Source organism: Nerophis lumbriciformis, linkage group LG18 (genome assembly GCF_033978685.3).
Source record: "Nerophis lumbriciformis linkage group LG18, RoL_Nlum_v2.1, whole genome shotgun sequence".
Classification (NCBI taxonomy): domain Eukaryota; kingdom Metazoa; phylum Chordata; class Actinopteri; order Syngnathiformes; family Syngnathidae; genus Nerophis; species Nerophis lumbriciformis.
Genome location: NC_084565.2, coordinates 27,536,207 through 27,557,786, shown reverse-complemented (window position 1 = coordinate 27,557,786; position 21,580 = coordinate 27,536,207). Strand labels below are relative to the sequence as shown.

At 37.8% G+C, this 21,580-nt stretch overlaps 1 protein-coding gene across 2 annotated transcripts in view; it reads left to right on the top strand.

Annotated features, from left to right (window-relative positions):
• ell (elongation factor RNA polymerase II) overlaps window positions 1-19,771 on the top strand; it is an 83,523-nt gene extending 63,752 nt beyond the window's left edge. The window contains exons 5-12 of one of the 2 annotated variants that reach the window (XM_061977934.1): window positions 802-1,052; window positions 1,130-1,254; window positions 4,794-4,875; window positions 6,607-7,168; window positions 9,417-9,486; window positions 14,425-14,596; window positions 14,691-14,735; window positions 17,974-19,771. In XM_061977934.1, the coding sequence (XP_061833918.1) occupies window positions 802-1,052; window positions 1,130-1,254; window positions 4,794-4,875; window positions 6,607-7,168; window positions 9,417-9,486; window positions 14,425-14,596; window positions 14,691-14,735; window positions 17,974-18,078 (1,412 nt within the window). In that variant the 3' untranslated portion in view covers window positions 18,079-19,771. The remainder of the gene's footprint in view (window positions 1-801; window positions 1,053-1,129; window positions 1,255-4,793; window positions 4,876-6,606; window positions 7,169-9,416; window positions 9,487-14,424; window positions 14,597-14,690; window positions 14,736-17,973) is intronic. The other variant, XM_061977936.2, reaches the window with a different exon arrangement.
• Window positions 19,772-21,580: the final 1,809 nt, after the last annotated feature.

Below are 21,580 nucleotides of genomic sequence, written 5' to 3'. Positions count from 1 at the left end.
TGGTGTGGGTTCACAGTGTGGCGCATATTTGTAACAGTGTTAAAGTTGTTTATACGGCCACCCTCAGTGTGACCTGTATGGCTGTTGACCAAGTTTGCATTGCATTCCCTTGTGTGTGTGAAAAGAAATAGGTATTATGTGATTAGTCTGGCACGCAAAGGCATTGCCTATAAGGTTTATTGGCGCTCTGTACTTCTCCCTACGTCCGTGTACCACTCTGTGCAGTGGCGTTTTAAAAAGTCATAAATTATACTTTTTGAAACCGATACCGATAATTTCCGATATTACATTTTAAAGCATTTATCGGCCGATAATATCGGCAGCCCGATATTATCGGACATATCTACTCATTATAAAACACGAAAGTGATACAATGCCTCGTGGCATAATTTTGATCTTAGAGCACCAAATCAGGTTAAATGTTCTATTTCCTCCACCTGTATGTATGTACTGTATTTGTGTATGTATGTGGGAGCGTATGTACGAATGAATGAATAAATATACGTATGTGTGTATATATGTATGTATAATTGTGTAAATTGGAGTATGTTTGGGGATGAATTCGAATGAAGTTGGCACAGCAGGCCCTCTAACATGCAAAATGAATGGCCGCTGACCTCCCACATGGCCAAACATATCACAGACCGAAAAAGAGCGTGTAATTTACAGGTGTCCCAATACTTTTGTCCATCTAGTATATCTTTCTCTAAAACCTCCTGTTGATTTAAGGTGCAGTCAAGCATGTAGCGAATTGTTCTTGTGGGGTTTTGGCAGTCGTAACTTCTCCTTGCCCCTCTCCAGGCAAAAAGGTACAGATACGGAAACCGGTATCAGCCCTGTCCGACGTGGCCCCCTCCCGGCGAACCTCCCGACCCGTCATCATCTCCAGCAGTGCGGTGAAGAAAGCAAGCCCTAAGCACCGGCCGCTCCGAGAGCGCCTGGTGCACCTGCTGGCCCTCAAGCCTTACAAGAAGCCCGAGCTGCTCCTGAGGTTGCAGAAGGACGGCCTCTTGCAGTCAGACAAGGACTCCCTGGACGGCCACCTGCAACAGGTGAGGGTGAAACTTAAGGTGACATTTTTATTTAATTTTTTCCTCAACGGCGTCCTCACACCTTTGTCCCTCCCTAGGTGGCAAACCTGAATGGGAAAGATAACACACTTACGTTGAAAGACTTTTTATATAAGGAAATTCTTAAAGACTGGCCTGGATACACAGAAGGAGACCAGCAGCTTCTCAAGAGAATCTTGTTGAGGTAAGACCGCTTTCATTTGTAACACATTTAGTTGCTTAGAGTTCTCAAGTCTTTTGGAAAAAGATCTCAATGCCACAAAGAGTACAACTGATAAAAGTACAAAATTAAGTCACAGTCATAATAAATTGGTAAGATTACATGAAAAATGTTATTCTTTATTGTATTCATTTATTCTCCAAAATCACAACTTTTATTCACATATTTACATGAGATTTTTTCCATCCATCCATTTTCTACCGCTTGTCCCTCTTGGGGTCACGGGAGGTGCTGGAGCCTATCTCAGCTGCATTCGAGCGTAAGGCAGAGAACCTCATTGCAGATGAGATTTTTTTTTACAACTTTATTCTGATAATTTTGCATGTGTTTATAATATGACTTTATTATTTTAAAATTATCTTATATATTGTATTTTGTATTTACTACGATTATCTCAAATTAAAACAATTTATGTATTTTGCTGCTTTATTGAAATAAAATAACATTCAAAACTTTTTTCTTAATATTATGACTAACTCCACCAGTTTTTGCAATATTTTGACTTTATTCTTTTAGAATTATTTTTTCCACTCGATTTTATCATATTTCTGTGACGTAACAACTGTATTTTTCAACTTAAAATGTGTACTTTGACTTCACGTAAAATATGTATGTTCTTTGTAATACTTTTGTAATATTCCAATTGATATGGTCCAACTTTATTCTCCCTGAATTGCAATACAACAATTTCATAATAGCATGTATGTATTTATCCTATAGAAAATATTACCACTTCATTCTTGTGAAATAAAAAAAAATAACTATCTGTAATGCAATTTTTATTTTTGCAAAATTGCAATTTACTTTCATTTTTTTGAGTAATATTCCGACTTAATTCTAATTTAAAAAATCTGTATTTATAACTGCATTTTCATAAAATTAAAACATTTGTATTTATGTATTTGAGACTTTTTCCCTTTATCTTTTTATAGCACTAATACTCATTTATACGCTGCACACAGGACGTCTGAAAGCTGGCCTTCTTTATTAATTTAATTGGAAGCTAGTATTCAGATATGTTTGGAAGGATGTCCGACAGAACGCATGTTAGAGGCACACTTTCTTTTAAGGGCTGTCTGTATCTATTTTCATATCTGTGTCAACTGCACGTCACTGCTGATGCAGTCACAAATTATGTAATGGCCCATAATTAGGGCTGTTAAGAAGGCACTTATTGTGTTTACTAAAATGTCAGGTGCGTCTACAGAATAACTTATATGTGGCTACAATGGCTACAAAGCAAAGTATTATGTTTATTGACATCATGGTCTGTTGGCCTTCTTCTCTGTGGAAAAAAAAATCTGGTTCCTCAGGATCTGCTACTAAGGAAAGGCAATCTTACAGCTATTTATAGAGCAGGCAGCAATGTCACAGGCGCTCAGTTTGTGTTTATGTTGTGGGATCAGCAAGTAAACTCAACAGAAGATTATTTGTGGCTACTATTTGCAAAGCTGTTGCTGTAATATTGTGTTGCATCTGCGTTAGGTTGTTTGGACTTCTGAAATCTAAGGTATAAAATAGTGCCTAAGAGTGGAAGCTGTTGAAGCTGAAAAGGGGGTGATAATAACTCCATCCATCCCATCCATTTTCTACGGCTTGTCCCTCTAGGGGTGCTGGAGCCTATCCCAGCTGCATTCGGGCGGAAGGCAGGGTACACCCTGGACAAGTCACCACCTCATCGCAGGGCCAACACAGATAGACAGACAACATTCACACTCACATTCACACATAAAGTGTATTATTCCGACACTAGTGTGGACGTGAACACAAACAAAAAGTCATCCTACACATTTTTCCCGATTCTCTGGTAGAGTGAGTCCGTGTGTCTTATGGATTGGTGTCTCTACATGTGTGTATGCTTTTATACACACGCTATCAGTCACACAGAGGACGCACATGGTGACAAGACTGCATCGCGCGTGACGCAACCAAGTCCCAGCACATGCTGCTGCGCGTGTGAGGTGGCACTAGTCCAAGGTTCAGCCATATCTGTTATTACTTTACCACAAGTCTATCTAACTGGGCCCCTGCACACACACCTCCCAGTCTTATTTAGTGAAGTGGTGTATGCCTCCCCTGCTGATCAAGTGCAAAGGCTGTATTTAGAAGCTGTTTGTCATGCCATGTCAATGTTTGTTTGTGCGCCGCACTGACCTGGCACTGTTAGTTTTGAGCAATATTGCTATGCTTACTTATGAGGTATTTTGCATAACAGTATACCATTTGTTGGCTTGTCACAAATGGCGTTGACAATAGCTGTATGTAATGTACTGTAGCTGCGACAGTCAACACGTACACAATTTTAGATACACGTGTACAACAAAGAGCCACATAGTCACACTGCAAAAAAGAGCTGTCAAATTATAAGATTAAAAGACTAGATTTTAGGAAATAAAATACTAAAAACTAGTGAAATTAACTCGTTGCATAGACAGATAATTTTTCTTGATTTGTATATCTAGCAATTACCAGGACTTTAAATCTAGAAATCAGTATTTTAGTCTTAAAAAAATAACATGCAATTCTTAAATCAAGCATCTTCGATATGTTGCAGAATGTTTAAACAAGATTTTCTATGTAGGGAAAACCAAAATATCTTATTTGAATAATGATTCTCAATTTTAACATGTTTAAACTAGAATAGACAACATAATTATTCATGCTGAAATAAAAATAAGTATATAGCTCTTAAAACAGTGGTTCTTAATCTGGGTTCGATCGAACCCTAGGGGTTCGGTGAGTCGGGCTCAGGGGTTCGGCGGAAGTCAAGACACATCCGACTCATCGTGTAAATAAAAATTTCAGCAGAAGTCAGACTGATTTGCAGGTGTGTAATTTGCTGTGAGTTTATGCACTGTGTTGGTTTTGTTGTTTGAACAAGGTGATGTTCATGCACGGTTCGTTTTGTGCACCAGTAAAAAAACATGGTAACACTTTAGTATGGGGAACATATTCACCAATAATATTGCTTATTAACATGCAAATTAGTAACATATTGGCTCTTAACTAGTCATTATTAAGTACTTATCAATGCCTTATTCGGCATGGCCTTATTATAAGCCTAACCCTCTAACCCTGGCCCTAACCCTCTAACCCTAACCAAATAACACTAAATTAAGTCTTTGTTACTTAGAATATGTTCCCCGAGAGTCCAAAAAAACTCTAAATTAAGTCTTTGTTACTTAGAATATTTTCCCCATACTAAAGTGTTACCAAAAACAAAAACATATAACTTTGTCTTGAATTTGAAAAAAAAAAAAAAAAACATTTTATTTTTCACTAAAGAAGGGTTCGGTGAATGCGCATATGAAACTGGTGGGGTTCGGTACCTCCAACAAGGTTAAGAACCACTGTCTTAAAACTAGGAAAATTCCAGAGAAGTGGCAAATAATTTGCAGTGCATCAGATGTCGTTTTGAATTAATATCGTGTAATCTTCAATTACTGCAGACATTTTATAAAATGGGATTGTTTTTATTTTGCTGTGCGCGTGTGTTCTTGCAGGAAGCAGTGCCAGGCTCAGAACAACACAGCTCCCCCACCAGAAAGCCCGCCCAAGGAGTTAGCCAGCAGCTCGCCATCCCAGGTTAGCCTCTCATTACCTTTAAGGGCACCTATGATCATTTGAATCTACATTGGAAACTCTTCTTTGTATTCTAATATGTACAGTCGTGGTCAAAAGTTTACATACACTTGTAAAGAACATAATGTCATGGCTGTCTTGAGTTTCCAATCATTTCTACAACTCTTATTTTTTTGTGATATAGTGATTGGAGCACACACTTGTGCCAGATGCTGATCAATCATAATGAAACGCTATTTGGACTTCATATTTATGTGGGGAAAAAACTGTCTTGCCTTAATAAGTGGAGCTGACTATTGGAGTCAAGGTGGAAGCACATTTCCTCCTCCTCCTCTTCCCCCTCCTCCTATTCCCGACTGAAGTGAAGTCTTACTTCTGTCCTCTTCCTCACATTCATTTTATGCCATCCGCATCCTAATTTTGGTAATTTTAACTCAGCTAAAACAGAATGTGAGAATGTGTCTTATTACACAGTGTATTTAAAGGGGAACATTATCACCAGACCTATGTAAGCGTCAATATATACCTTGATGTTGCAGAAAAAAGACCATATATTTTTTTAACCGATTTCCGAACTCTAAATGGGAAGCAATCCGCCATTTTCTCAAACACCGAGTCAAATCAGCTCTGTTATTTTCCGTTTTTTTCGACTGTTTTCCGTACCTTGGAGACATCATGCCTCGTCGGTGTGTTGTCGGAGGGTGTCACAACACGAACAGGTACGAATTCAAGTTGCACCAGTGGCCCAAAGATGCAAAAGTGGCAAGAAATTGGACGTTTTTTCCGCACACTTTACCGACTAAAGCTATGCTACGACAGAGATGGCAAGAATGTGTGGATATCCTGCGACACTCAAAGCAGATGCATTTCCAACGATAAAGTCAAAGAAATCTGCCGCCAGACCCCCAGGAAAAGAGCGGATGAGGGTATGTCTACAGAATATATTAATTGATGAAAACTGGGCTGTCTGCACTCTCAAAGTGCATGTTGTTGCCAAATGTATTTCATATGCTGTAAACCTAGTTCATAGTTGTTAGTTTCCTTTAATGCCAAACAAACACATACCAATTGTTGGTTAGAAGGCGATTGTCGAATTCGTCCTCGCTTTCTCCCGTGTCGCTGGCTGTCGTGTCGTTTTCGTTAGTTTCGCTTGCATACGGTTCAAACCGATATGGCTCAATAGCTTCAGTTTCTTCTTCAATTTCGTTTTCGCTACCTGCCTCCACACTACAACCATCCGTTTCAATACATGCGTAATCTGTTGAATCGCTTAAGCCGCTGAAATCCGAGTCTGAATCCGAGCTAATGTCGCTATATCTTGCTGTTCTATCCGCCATGTTTGTTTGTATCGGCATCACTGTGTGACGTCACAGGAAAATGGACGGGTGTATATAACGATGGTTAAAATCAGGCACTTTGAAGCTTTTTTTAGGGATATTGCGTGATGGGTAAAATAAAAATAAAAAACTTCGAAAAATAAAATAAGCCACTGGGAACTGATTTTTAATGGTTTTAACCCTTCTGAAATTGTGATAATGTTCCCCTTTAAACTTCTGGTTTCGACTTTTCACATTTTTCTCCCATTATCGCCCGCTTCCATCTAACACCCCATCTCCTTTTTTATTCTTTCTTTCCTGGCATTGTAAAAGGGGCTACTTTTCCACTGTTACTTTGTGATTATAGTTGTATTATTATGAACGTGGTTTGATAACAAATGTCATTTTTTTCTGCCAGAAACGTCCGGCTATAGACTTCATTGACCCTCTTAACAATAAAAAACCGAGGATATCGCACCTTGCAAGCAAAGCTGCATCGGCCCCAATCAACGGCAAGCTTAGTTCCTCCAACGGAAAAGCAGAGACAGGTGGAACACAGGTGACTCCTCTGCCAGACGCCGCTCTGACATCCAGCTCCCAGCCGCTCCCCTTATTGGACATTCCCCGTCCTTTCGAAGCGCTCTCCGACGTTAGCAACGATTCGAGCCACAATGGCCGGGACTGCGACGCCCAGGAAACGGCGTCAGAGAGGCTCGGTCAACCCCCTTCGGCCACAACCGCACCCGCCGGCGTCAGCGCAAAACCCAAGCCTACCCCTCGCAACAAGAGTACGTCGGCTACCAGCGACAAAAAGTCTAAGAAGAAGTCCAAGAAGCATAAAGACAAGGAGAAGATGAAAAACAAGGCGAAAGGCCAAGAGGAGACGAAAAGTGCTGAGGACAGAATGCTGGAGCTTGACAGAAGTTGTGACACGAGCCCAGAAAACCTCAAAAGCAACAGTATTCCACTTAAAAACACAAGTGAGTTACTGTTTTTTTCCTATTAACTGTCTCTGAATCTTTTAATACGTCTCAACATTTTCTTGTAATTTCCAACAAAAAATTTGCCCAATTTAACAAATACAAATCAATTTGAACTCCAAATGTAAATAGCTTGGTCATTATTTTTACACCAGAGCAGAGATTTTATGATAAAAGCAACGCTCTCATGGTGCAACAATAATTAGCCTTCACTGTGGCTCTTTTTGTTGCAAGTGTGTGACTCACTGATTAAACAGAGACCCCTGCTGGATGATTTTATACACCCTCAATAAGTAGTGAACTTCCAGTCTTTAAAACAGGGTTGCCAAAAGTGTGTCCCTGTGGCAATTTTGCTAAAATTTCAAAATAAAATGAATTAGTATTAGATGTTATGAATTTGCTTTGTCACTTATAATACAAATCTAAAATGTTTTGTTCAGATCCATCAATGATTTACATACAGTACAGCCAAATGTTTGGACACACCTTCTCATTCAATGGGTTTTCTTTATTTTCATGACTATTTACATTGTAGATTGTCACTGAAGGCATCAAAACTATGAATGAACACATGTGGAGTTATGTACTTAACAAAAAAAAAGGTGAAATAACTGAAAACATGTTTTATATTCTAGTTTCTTCAAAATAGCCACCCTTTGCTCTGATAATTTTTTTACACACTCTTGGCATTCTCTCGATGAGCTTCAAGAGGTAGTCAGCTGAAAGGGTTTTCACTTCACAGGTGTCATAGTTTTGATGCCTAATAGTCATGAAAATAAAGAAAACCCATTGAAATGAGGAGGTGTGTCCAAACTTTTGGCCTGTACTCTACATGCTATAAGTATATATGTAATGTTATAATAGGCACATTCATAATAACCTGCAATATTTACGTATTTTGGTCATTTTAAGCACAGGGCAGCGCATTAATTACACCGACACATCACTACTATTTATGGCAGACTTCATGAGAGCCAACGATGACTACTTTAAAACAAATGATGATCTAGACCCTTTTATTTTTGAGCCTGAATGTAAGGAAAATGAGGTACAAGTTTTAAAAGCTGAGTGATAAGCAGATCCAGCAAGTAGCACTATTGCTAAGTTCTGAACAAGATATATAAACTACGGACATAATAAAACGTAACAATGTCTGCTCTCATGTTTGTATCTTCCCATTTAGATGAATAATTAATTACAATCCTCACACAGTTATAACAAAATATTAGAACAAAACAAGCGTTTTTTTCGCAGGTTATAAGTTAAATGTCAAAGTTGACGAACTTCTTGGTTTATGGCCACAACCTTCTACCATACAAGTGAGAGGCATTATTTTATAATCTAGAATTAACCAATTCAGAGGTGATGCAGCAGAAGCAGCTTAGTATGTCAATATAACAGCGAGTTAGCTCTCTGTGATCACTGCGCCGCTAAAAGTAGTTCCTCGGCAGTAGCGTTTGCTAATACTTGGTTCATATTAAGGTCACTACATGTAAATAGAGTATTGTTGGCGGTGTTTGGATGTTTATTTTGAGGGCTTTATGGGCACAATAGAGTACTCCTATTAGCTACCACCTCAAACTTGCCAAAAAAAATAATTAAAATGCATGAAAAACATTACATGAGGATTGTTAATACTTAGCACAATCTCCCCAAAATTGCAGTTCCCCTTTAAGATGTATTTGAATAATGAATAATCCTGTCATAACATGTGTAATAATCCAATAAATGTACTAGATCAGGGATTCTCAAACTGTGGTACGAATCGCTTGATTACAGTGTTTTATTTTCCTATTTCAAACAGTATTACTCTTCAAACTGTGTGCAATGTTACAATGGCCAAAAATATTAAAGTAACTTCTTAAATAAAACATCTGGCTTTTTTTTTTTTTATACTTGGCCATACTACAGTACTGTATGTAATGTTGGTCATTACAGTGGTACTTAGAGAGCTAAGTTTCTTCTAAAGTAGTACTTGGTGAAAGAAGTTTGAGAAAGACTGTACGAGATGATAGATAATGCCTTATTCTTTGAAGTTCAACTCAACCGATTCTACATGAAAATTGGTGTGTAGATGAATACGATATTATTGTTTTACATCTTTGCAAGTTATTCAGTAAATTCTATGGTAAATATTTGTAGTTTGAACTTCACTGGGCGGTTTAGGGGCAACAAGTACGAGCTTTTCACAGCATTAGGACTGATTTGTTGAAGATGACTTGTTCACATTGTTGTCTTTTTGTTCCAGATCTTAATGGGATATGCAATGACAGTACCAGTATTCCCTTGTCTTCACCTGAGGTGACTGACTATCTATTGTAAGTATTTTAAAGAATGTGGGATTTCTAAAGTCTCCTCCACCCTTGGATTAACATTTCAAGTGTGAGCGCTCAATTAGAAAGTTATTTAAATGGCAATTTCACCACCATTTTTGGGAGAAATATGTCTTTAAAGCCTCATAACACTTTGGAGTAAGCAAATCCTGTCAATTTGTTCCACTTTGTGACTCAAAACACTCATGTTGACCATTAAAATGAATTTGCAGTTAATTTAATTGGTGCTTAGACCCCCAAACGCCACAACTGTAACATCTAACAGGGTTCCTCAATACATACGATATAAATTATATAAATTTGGCAAACAATAAAGCTTCTAATATTGTTGTTGTACCGTGATTTAATGCATGTTGATGACACATTCTAGCTGTGTCCGCAAATTTGACAGCGACAAGCGAACGAAGGCGTCCTCAACGCAATGTAGCGTTCTACCTAGCAGCTAATGCCCCGTCACAGTGCAAAGCCACTTCCAAGTCACTAATCCTTGCTGCCAAAGTGGCAAATAAACTACTTTTCTTACAAATATCATCCCAGGAGGATGAGGAATAGTTAAACATGCTACACTACACATTGTTGTTATGGTCGACGGTAACAATACTAAGTCGATACTACATCGATATTTTTAATTGTCAAAAAGTATTTTGTTGTTTTGTTATTGTTTACAAACTCTGGGAAAAAAAGTCCCTGGACACAGGAGGGATTTAAGGGCAAAAAACTAAAGATTTAAATCAGATCAAATACTAGGTCAGGATTTGAAAATGTATTTCATATTATTGCACCGCCATTCTCTGTGATGAGGTGGTAACTTGTCCAGGGTGTACCCTACCTTCCACCCGAATGCAGCTGGGATAGGCTCCAGCCACCCCCACGATCCCGAGTGGGACATGCAGTAGAAAATGGATAGATGGATGGACACCACCATTCTATGTTTTTGTCTGGTTATAATTGGGATCAAAACTGTAATCAATTTAAGTATCAGCATCAGCATTGGTATGACAAACACTGCCCCGTAACTACTTGGAATTGGATCGATACCAAAATGTGTAGTATCACCCAAAACTAATGTAAAGTATCCAAACAACAGAAGAATAAGTGTTCATTACATTTTGACATAAGTGTAGATGGAAAATATTACAACTGAAAGTAACCAGATATTATCAGTGAAGTAACAAGTAGCCCCCTTTGACTGCGTCTCCACTCCATATTGAGTTGACTGGCACATATAAATTAGAACTATATGCTACTTTTTATTAGAAATGGCAACAACGGAGAATGCACGTGCATGAACGAGCCAGTGTGCCCCACTAAAAAAAGGATTGAGAAAAATAAGAAACTTTGGACTACAACTGAATAAAAATGGCGGACTCGCTTTTCAGATAAACCTCTACCATATATGGAGATATCTGCCGCAACTAAGGGAAAATACGTCACTCAGGTCACAAATTCCAAAAAGTTTGTTCGCAGCAGTTTTGAAAGAAGGCAAGGCATTGTTTTAAAAATACCTCGCTTTTCTGCCATGGTTATAAGAAATATTTCAAATGTTCGGGATTTATGAGGATCCCAAATGCACAGAAACAGGTAACAGGTCCATTTTTTCCCTGTAAGGAATAATGTCAATCCAATTAATCCATTCCAGACAACCAAAACACCTTTTAGAGGGACCAATTATAGTTTCAATGCAGAAAACAATGCAAAAAACATTAATGACAAAGGAAAGGAATATTTATTTGGGGTGTTCCGATTTCTCTTCCGATACAATATCTATATTGGAGCCTTGACTATTGGCTGATATTTAGTGTTAATTTGTTATTGGCGACACCTAGTGGTCACAATAGTTAATTAAATTAAGGGCATGACGCAGTAAGTTGAATGATGTTGACACTTTTGTTACTGGATACTTTGTCGAATGCTTCAGGCTTGGAGACTTGAATTTTTTTTAATTGAATTATATTTATATAGCACTTTTCTCTAGTGACTCAAAGCACTTTACATTGTGAAACCCAATATCTAAGTTACATTTAAACCAGTGTGGGTGGCACTGGGAGCAGGTGGGTAAAGTGGCTTGCCCAAGGACACAACGGCAGTGACTAGGTTGGCAGAAGAAGGGATCGAACCTGGAACCCTCAAGTTGCTGGCACGGCCACTCTACCAACCGAGCTATACCGCCCCAGAGACTTTGTATCTGTAATTAACATGCAACTATGATTATTTGATACTCGTCTATATCGACAAATGCTGTGTTTTAGACTGCAATATTTTTCAATTAAGGACACCTATTATGCATGTCTAGCTTGTGTGCTATTGTCTGCTGAGCTGTGGTGTAGCTGCTAGCTCCTTGTAGCCTATACCCTACCGTGTCTACCTTTTGTAAATCAATTCACCAAAATGTAAGAAAAGACCAACTTGATGTGCTTATTGGAGAACATTTAGAGGTTAACTAGCTCTCTAGCTTTGCTTAAGTAAACGCTTATATTGGACATTTTAAATGTTATTCGATATCAATATGGAGATGCGTGTCGAGCAGGGGTCGGCAACCCAAAATGTTAAAAGAGCTATATTGGACCAAAAATAAAAAACAAAAAGCTGTCTGGAGCCTCAAAAAATGAAAAGCCTTATATAAGTCTTATAATGAAGGCAACACAGGATATAATTGTCCAATGCCCAACATCAAAATGACTGACGCAAATCTTCGTTAACAGAAATGTTGACATTTAATATTTATTCTACACATTTTCACTATGTTGGAAAACATTAGTAAAACGGACACTTCTCAGAGGGTTAGGTAAGTCCTGGAAATGACTGGCTTAGAATGGCCAAAGGCATAGATGTGTGTGTCCAAGTTAAAGGAAACGGCAGGCTGTTTTCTTCTGATGGATTGATTTCTTCTAATGAATCTTTGCAGGCTGGGTAATGTTTGCTGTGGTCTGAAACAACATGGCTCAAAAACAACTATCAGACATGCAGCCAATATTACATACAGATAATGTGTCATGAGACATGCAAACATAAATTAAATACACAGAGGACACAAGTAAAGGAAATTAATTAAGCTTAAAAATACCTACAAACAAGGCATAATGATGCAATATGTACATAGAGCTAGCCTAAATAGCATGTTAGCATTGATTATCTTACAGTCATGCACTGTTCAAATATGCTTGATTAGCACTCCACACCAGTCAATAACATCAAAAAAGCTCACCTTTGCGTATTCACGCACAGCATAAAAAGTTTGGTGAACAAAATGAGAGAAAGGAGGAGTGGCATAAAACACGTTTTTATGTGGCAGCGTCGGAAAAAGTTGTACATGTAAACAAACTGTTGCATCACAGTCCATACAGCTACGGTGAGTTCAAGGACTGTCGAAATTAGTAGGAGGAAATGGCACTCGCCAAATACTCTCATCAATGAAACATGTTTAATACAAACTGTGGAATTTCTGACAATTAGGAAGGTGTGTGTCATGTTTGTTCCCGTACTGGAACCATATTAAAACAAAAAATAAATTTTTCCCTCATCTTTTTCCCTTTTCATACATTTTTGGAAAAGCTCTAGGGAGCCACTAGGGCGACGCTAAATATGCGGCTCTAGAGGGAAGATGTAGAGGAAGTAGGGAAGGGACTATCCACACAAAACGCTTCCATGTACTTTGCTATGGGTTATTTATGAAATTCAATAGTGTTTCTCACCTTCTTTATAACCTAAACTTAAAGCATTTGCTGTAAAGTTGATACTAGTTAATACTAGGATTATTTCCGGGAGGAAAAACGTCCAACCCTGGTGTGATATGGTATACGAGATTGGATCGTGTTTAACCTTAGAGCAGGGGTCACCAACCTTTTTGAAACCAAGAGCTACTTCTTGGGTACTGATTAATGCAAAGGGCTACCAGTTTGATACACACTTAAATAAATAGCCAGAAATAGCCAATTTGCTCAATTTACCTTTAACTATGTTATTATTAATAATTAATGATATTTATCTTTGTGGAAACACTGATCATCTTAATGATTTCTCACAATAAATATATATAGAAACAGATAAATATCAATATGCAACACTTTATTTTTATATTTTAAAATTGAACATTTTCAAATGATCACTTCTAAGACAATCTTGTGAAATCACAATATCCCATTTTAACTAGCTAGCCACTAACCCTTTTTAACAAATCATGAATTACTTTGCACCATGTTTGTACAAATAATAACTCATGTAAAATACAAAAGTCAACTCTCAAATTTTTAAATAAATCATGTCACATTCTGAACTGGACACCAAATCTGTTATCTGTTTCTTTGTCAGTTAGTGGGAAGCCTGGCATTGCATGCTGTTAACTAGTGTGTTTTTTTATTTTTAATCATAATAAGTTTGAAGAAATATTTCACAAATATTCTTCGTCGAAAAAACAGAAGTTAAAATTAAGAATTAAATTAAAATGTATTTATTATTCTTTACAATAAACAAAATAAATTTACTTGAACATTGATTTAAATTGTCAGGAAAGAAGAGGAAGGAATTTAAAAGGTAAAAAGGTATATGTGTTTAAAAATCCTAAAATCAATTTTACGGTTGTATTTTTTCTCTAAAATTGTCTTTCTGAAAGTTATAAGAAGCAAAGTAAAAAAATAAATGAATTTATTTGAACAAGTGAAGACCAAGTCTTTAAAATATTTTCTTGGATTTTCAAATTCTATTTGAGTTTTGTCTCTCTTAGAATTAAAAATGTCGAGCAAAGCGAGACCAGCTTGCTAGTAAATAAATAAAATTTAAAAAATAGAGGCAGCTCACTGGTAAGTGCTGCTATTTTAGCTATTTTTAGAACAGGCCAGCGGGCACCGCGTTGGTGATCCCTGCCTTAGAGGTTCTATTTTGTCTTAGTTTTGTTGTAACCTTTTCTCCTGTGATTGTCTGCTGCAGGAAGTACACAGTGATCAGCTCTCAGGAGCAGCGTCAGAAGTATAAAAACGACTTCAACTCCGAGTACAGCGAGTACCGCGACCTGCACGCTCGGATAGAGAGCATCACTAAGCATTTCACTGTGCTGGACAACGAGCTTAAAAAGCTCCAACAAGGCACAGACAAGTACAAGGTGCAGTTTGTCAAAAAATATTTATACTACAAATATACTTCATTTAACTCCAGCATTAAGAATATGTGTATCATGTGCTCACTGTCCTTTACAGACAATCCATAATCAGATACTTCAAGAGTATCATAGAATAAAAAAGGTGGGTTTTTGACATTTCCACACATTGTAATAAATGGTTTTATAGTAGCTGCAGGTAAATCCCAATGTATTCATAAAATGACCAAATGATGATAAAAGTGATAGTTTTTATCTGTGAAATGTGTAAATTGGAGCTTATTTTGGGGGGGGGGGGGGGCGCAGCGGGGCGTCACATGCCCAAAATGATTTCTACTTATTTTCAATTAGGGCTCGTAAAGTTGTTTGTGGTGGCATCAGATCCTACACAGAGTGCACAATATCATAATATGTGCAATGCTAATGCCTCAAATCTGAATTTTCTTTAATCGAAAGTTGACTGGTATTGACGAGAAACCTGTAAATAACACAAACACAGTAAATAAATATATACTTGTCATTGACTTTTGGATGTTTCTTGGTCACTGCTCTATAATTGCTAAACATTTCTGAGTATTGAATTTGTGATACAAGGTAATTATTAAAAGAGAGAGACGGAGAGAGAGCGAGAGATATACAGTCGTGGTCAAAAGTTTACATACACTTGTAAAGAACATAATGTCATGGCTGTCTTGAGTTTCCAATAATTCCTACAACTCTTATTTTTTTTGTGATAGAATGATTGGAGCACATACTTGTTGGTCACAAAAAACATTCATGAAGTTTGGTTCTTTTATGAATTTATTATGGGTCTACTGAAAATGTGACCAAATCTGCTGGGTCAAAAGTATACATAAAGCAACATACATCATCAATTTTTGTGATGTAGAAAATTTACAATCAGATCAAATTAGCTTCATGGCTTGGCCTCTTAACTTCATGTGAGTGATTATGATTGACGACACCTGTTGACTTCTCTGAGCCCATTTAAATAGGGCTCATGTGATGCAGTCATTAGACTCGGTTACAAACGCGACCACGGGAAAGTCAAAGGAACTCAGCACCGATCTAAAAAAACGAATCATTGACTTGAACAAGTCAGGAAAGTCACTTTTAATGCATTAAGTAACGTTTATGACAACCATTTTCCAAAACACAATATATAATGTGAGATATAACAGGATAATGCATACATTTATCATTTGTTTTCAAAAAGGTTGCAAAATAGTAGGACCCCAAACAGTTACTGTGGGACCCCATTTTTATGACTTGATGGGGTCCCTGGGACCCCATTTTGAAAATTCCTAGCGCCAACACTGATGGAGTATTGGTGCGTGCAAACCAGCAGCAGGTGGCTGTGGCCTGCGGGCCGGTTCTAATACTAATCATATATCATCATGGAGGCCATAGATAATTAATTCTGACTTTGACACCCCTGGTGTAAATGGCGCCTGGTACCTATTGAGGACAGACCCTGGCTTGACCGCCATGCATTATAAATGAGCCGGACGTGACGTCATTTGCAACCCAGCAATTGGAATATGTCAAAAAATACAAACACATTAAAAAGATCATAAAAAAACATATTATAGTTTTCTTGAAATATGATTTTGTTATTTTTATCATTAATGTGTTTAATCGTTTCAACCCTAATGGACATTTTACCAATGCCTTAAAAAAATGATGAAAAACACTATTGTGAATGATTCATGCATAACAGGGTTGATTCCATACAACATAACTTAACTAAATAAATAGATCTGTATAATAAATAATGTATGCATTCTTTTGAAAAGGTTTGTATACAATTTGCAGGTTTTCATGTTAGATTAAACATTTTGTGATGGGTAGTTACATTAAATTACTTAAACTATCTAATGACTTGAAACAGATAATATTATTGATACATATATTTTTTGACATTTAAATATCTTAAAAACTAGTGTGTGTGCAAGATTAGTAAAAATTATAATTCACTAACATGAGCGACTAACATTAGATAGCCAAATGTGACGCAAATTAATAAGTTAATATTTGAACAATTACTTAAGTTTGTGTGAATATAGTCAGAATTAAATACAAAAATGTGTGATTAATCATTTCATTTAAATGTGTATATTTACTTAGTTGTTTAATTAATTAAATAAATCATTAAATAATGAAAATAACAGTTAAATATTGAAAAAAATAATTCAATATTGAATAATTAACGATTGAAATAATTAAGGAAAGTGTTAAATAATTAAATGTTCTTTCACGTTAAATTAATTGCTCAATTAATGAAACATTTAACAACACAATTTTGTGTTTAATTTCAATTTATATATATATATATATATATATATATATATATATATATATATATATAGTGTATGTGTGTATATATAAGTAATTATTTAAATATTAATTTAATTAAATATTATCCCATTTGACCCTTCATATTCAGTATTATGAGCCACTGTTACGGATGACTAAATGTGATAAAATGTATAAAATAAATCTTTGAACAATTACTTAAATATGTAATTAATTAGAATCAGAATTGAATCCAGAAATGTGCCTTTAATTATTTAATGTAAATGTATATTTATGTATTTAGTCATTTAATATAATTAAATATTGAATAAATAAATATTGAAATTTAAAGTTAAAAGTTAAAGTTAAAGTACCAATGATTGTCACACACACACTAGGTGTGGCGAGATTATTCTCTGCATTTGACCCATCACCCTTGATCACCCCCTGGGAGGTGAGGGGAGCAGTGGGCAGCAGCGGTGGCCACGCCCGGGAATCATTTTGGTGATTTAACCCCCAATTCCAACCCTTGATGCTGAGTGCCAAGCAGGGAGGTAATGGGTCCCATTTTTTTATAGTCTTTGGTATGACTCGGCCGGGGTTTGAACTCACAACCTACCGATCTCAGGGCGGACACTCTAACCACTAGGCCACTGAGTAGGTAACTAATGAAATCAAATTAATTAATTAATATAATAACAAATGTATGAATTTCATTTCAATTATAATTATTTAATGACACATGTAAGTAATTATTTAAAGATGTATTTATTAAATGTCCATATTCCAAACATTTGACACTTCCCAAAAAGGTCATTCATTTGGGTTGTAACGACTTATTCTTGAATGGGCTAATGATCGCTGAATGGAGCTAAACTTCCTCTCGAAATAAGGGAACAAATTGAAGGTTTTCTTGTATTAATGACATGTTTGCGGTCCCATTCGCTGCCCTAATCCACTCTGGATGAGGGCAATGGCTGCATTAAAACATTAGCCTTCCAGTGTGTGCATTACAGTTTGATGTTAAAGTGTGTAAACATGAGTGTTTTAACTCAATGTAACCGTGCTCTTTTGTGCATTTCTTCCAGCGCAACCCCCACTATAGCCAAGAGAAGAACCGTTGTGAACATCTCCACAACAAACTGGCACATATCAAAAGACTCATTGCCGAGTATGATCAACAGCAACTCTGAAAGTACAGTACTGTATTTTTTTTTTCTTTTTCAATGAGGATTTGTCCTCATTTCGGCCAAAGGCTCACACGTGTGGACTTAAAACAAGGACATGGGGGTCTTTGTTGTCCTCTCTTTACTTTTCTTTTTGGGGGGAAGGTAAGATAATACCGGGGCTCCTAGTGTGTTATGCTTACACATCCAAGGAAGGAAAGAAAAAAAAAAGGTGACGCTGTTTTTCTCAGCTCATCTTTCTTATAGCGATGTGAAAGAATCAGGGAATTACAACAAAAAAAAACACTTACTGGAGGAGACGTCTGTCCTGCTTTTTAAGTTATAGGAAAAATTAGATGGCGGTCTTCCCCCTTTATATACGGAGGTTGTTTTTTTTCTATTTATTTTCCGACCCTCAAAGTGGGGGACTATCAGTACTTTAAAGGCTGCGTCTCCTCTATTTTGAATGTCAGCCAGTATTTGATTCAGAAGCTGCCTTGCCTCGTCTCATTCTCCGCTCTTTAAAAGAAGACTCAGTTTTATTCCAGAACAAGGGGTGTCCAAACTACGGAATTACCGTAAATGCACTAATGTGAAAACTCTGTACACAGTTTCATTTTCAACTTCAATAATGATTCAGAGTGCATGAGAAAGTCTGTTGAGTATATTGCACAACACAGCACTGATTTTGTAAGGAAGGAATAAACTGCATTAATACCGCGGATTAATTGATAGTAGGCGCATAAATTCCACAACAGTATTGACCTTTTAAATTCTTGTGGAGTTCATAACAACATCAGGAGGTTGCCTACAGCCACAGTTGTTAATGCCAATGTTTTTTGAGTCAACGCTAATTCGTAGACCATGCACCCAATGACTACCAGGGAATAGAGGCGTTAATTGAAGCAATAAAGTAAACACAGTACATAATAGGATCAATTTGAACAACCTCAATTTTGTGCAAATTAATATAATTAAACACTGATGCGTTTCATTTGATTTCTTAGAATAAGAACAAAAATGAGCGTTTGTTTGGACACGCCTGTTCCGGTACAAAATCCTCTCCTTCGCTGCAACGCATGGCGAGCTCCTCCTACAACGATCCGAAGGTTGTCTCCGCGTCACAACTTAATGTCTGCGCATCAAGCTAGTCCATGGAGGCGACTGTTAACACAAAGCCATCCTCAACCCGCCTTTCGCTGCCCCGCCCCCGCTACCACTTATGCCTTTTCTGTCCTCCTAACGCGAAGATGATGTCACACTCCCGAGAAGCGGCGAGACGAGTCCAGTCGGTCAGCATGACGGATCCCTTTATGTGAATATGACAAATCAGCACTTTTAATCTCCTCGCTGTGACCTGTGGAAGTGACTTGTTTTCTTTGTCGGTGCGCATGCGTCGCTCGCTCGCTCTACGATCGAACAATCCTTAGTTGACAGGCAGGCAGGTGGAATCGTGTCATTAGAGCCTCATCCAGCAAACCCACTGTGAGCGAGCATCCTTAACTATCCTGCAGGATGTAACTAAGTCAAATGTGCCAAAATGACCTGTTTGTATAGTTTTCTTTCTCCTCTCCCACTGTTGAAGGAGAGGAGGACGTTGGAGGCACTCGTGAATGAAATGTCGGCGCTAAAAACCCAAAGCACGCTTTTTTTTTTCTTTTTTGAAAAGGGACTGGAAATGACATTTTTTTTGTTTCAATAAAATTCTATCAAATCCTAATTTGTCCTTTGGCTAAATTATTAATTTTTTTTTTTACTACCGAGTTGTTTCTGCGGTGTAAAGTAGCTCTTCTACTCCAAAACCACCGCATGCATAATGGTGAAAATTTGTCAAAATATGCACCTTTTCTCTTTTTCTGACATAAATATATAACATTACACACGGCGCTCAAAAATCTATCAAACGTTAAATTACCAATGATTGTCACACACACACACTAGGTGTGGCGAAATTATTCTCCGCATTTGACCCATCACCCTTGATCACCCCCTGGGAGGTGAGGGGAGCAGTGGGCAGCAGCGGTGGCCGCGCCCGGTAATCATTTTTGGTTATTTAACCCCCAATTCCAACCCTTGATGCTGGAGGTAATGGGTCCCATTTCTATAGTCTTTGGTATGACTCGGCCGGGGTTTAAACTCACAACCTACCGATCTCAGGGCAGACACTCTAACCACTAAGCCACTGAGTAGATGGCCTACAAAACCAGGGGTGTCAAAGTGAAGGGAAAAGTGGGGGTGGGGCCCCAAGGCTTTTGTAAGATTTTATTTTGGACATTTACAGTGCATTCAGAAAGTATTCACAGCACTTCACTTTTTCCACATTTGGTTATGTTACAGCTTTATTCCAAAATGGAAGAAAGTAATTTTAGTCCTCAAAATTTTACAAACCATACTCCATAATGACAGTGTTAACACTTTTTTTTTTTTTTTTTTGCTAAAGTATTAAAACTGAAAAACTAAGAAATTACATGTACATAAGTATACACAGCCTTTTGCTCAATAAGTTTACGTGGCCTACCACTTGGTGGCTGAGTTGCTGTTGTTCCCAAACTCTTCCATTTTCTTATAATAAAGCCCACAGTTGACTTTGGAATATTGAGGAGCGAGGACATTTCACGACTGGATTTGTTGCACAGGTGGCATCCTATGATAGTTCCACGCTGGAAATCACTGAGAGCGGCCCATTCTTTCACAAATGTTTGTAAAACAGTCTCCATGCCTTAGTGCTTGATTGTATAAACCTGTGGCCTGGCCAAGTGATTAGGACACCTGATTCTGATCATTTGGATGGGTGGCCAAATACTTTTGGCAACATAGTGTATCTTTGGGCAGTTTTTCCCATTTCTCTTTGTCCATTCCTTTTTGCAGCACGTCTCAAGCTCCATCACGTTGGATGGGAAGTATTGGTTTTCATCCAAGATGTCAATGCACAATTGATGGCGGGGCGCAGTGGAAGAATGGCCGTGCGCGACCCGAGGATCCCTGGTTCAATCCCCACCTAGTACCAACCTCGTCATGTCCGTTGTGTCCTGAGCAAGACACTTCACCCTTGCTCCTGATGGGTGCTGGTTAGCGCCTTGCATGGCAGCTCCCTCCATCAGTGTGTGAATGTGTGTGTGAATGGGTAAATGTGGAAGTAGTGTCAAAGCGCTTTGAGTACCTTGAAGGTAGAAAAGCGCTATACAAGTACAACCCATTTATCATTTATCTTGCCATTCATCTTAGTCTAGTCAGGGAGGTGACCAAGAACCCGATGGTCACTCTGTCAGAGCTACAGCATTCCTCTGTGGGGAGAGGAGAACCTTCCAGGACAACCATCTTTGCAGCAAACCACCAATCAGGCCTGTATGGTAGAGTGGCCAGACGGAAGCCATTTCTTAGTAAAAAGTTTGCCAAAATACACCTGAAACAACATACTCTGGTCAAATGAGACAACAATTGAACTCTGGTGTAAGTGCCAGACATCATGTTTGAAGGAAACCAGGCACCGCTCATCACCAGGCCAATACCATCCCTACAGTGAAGCATG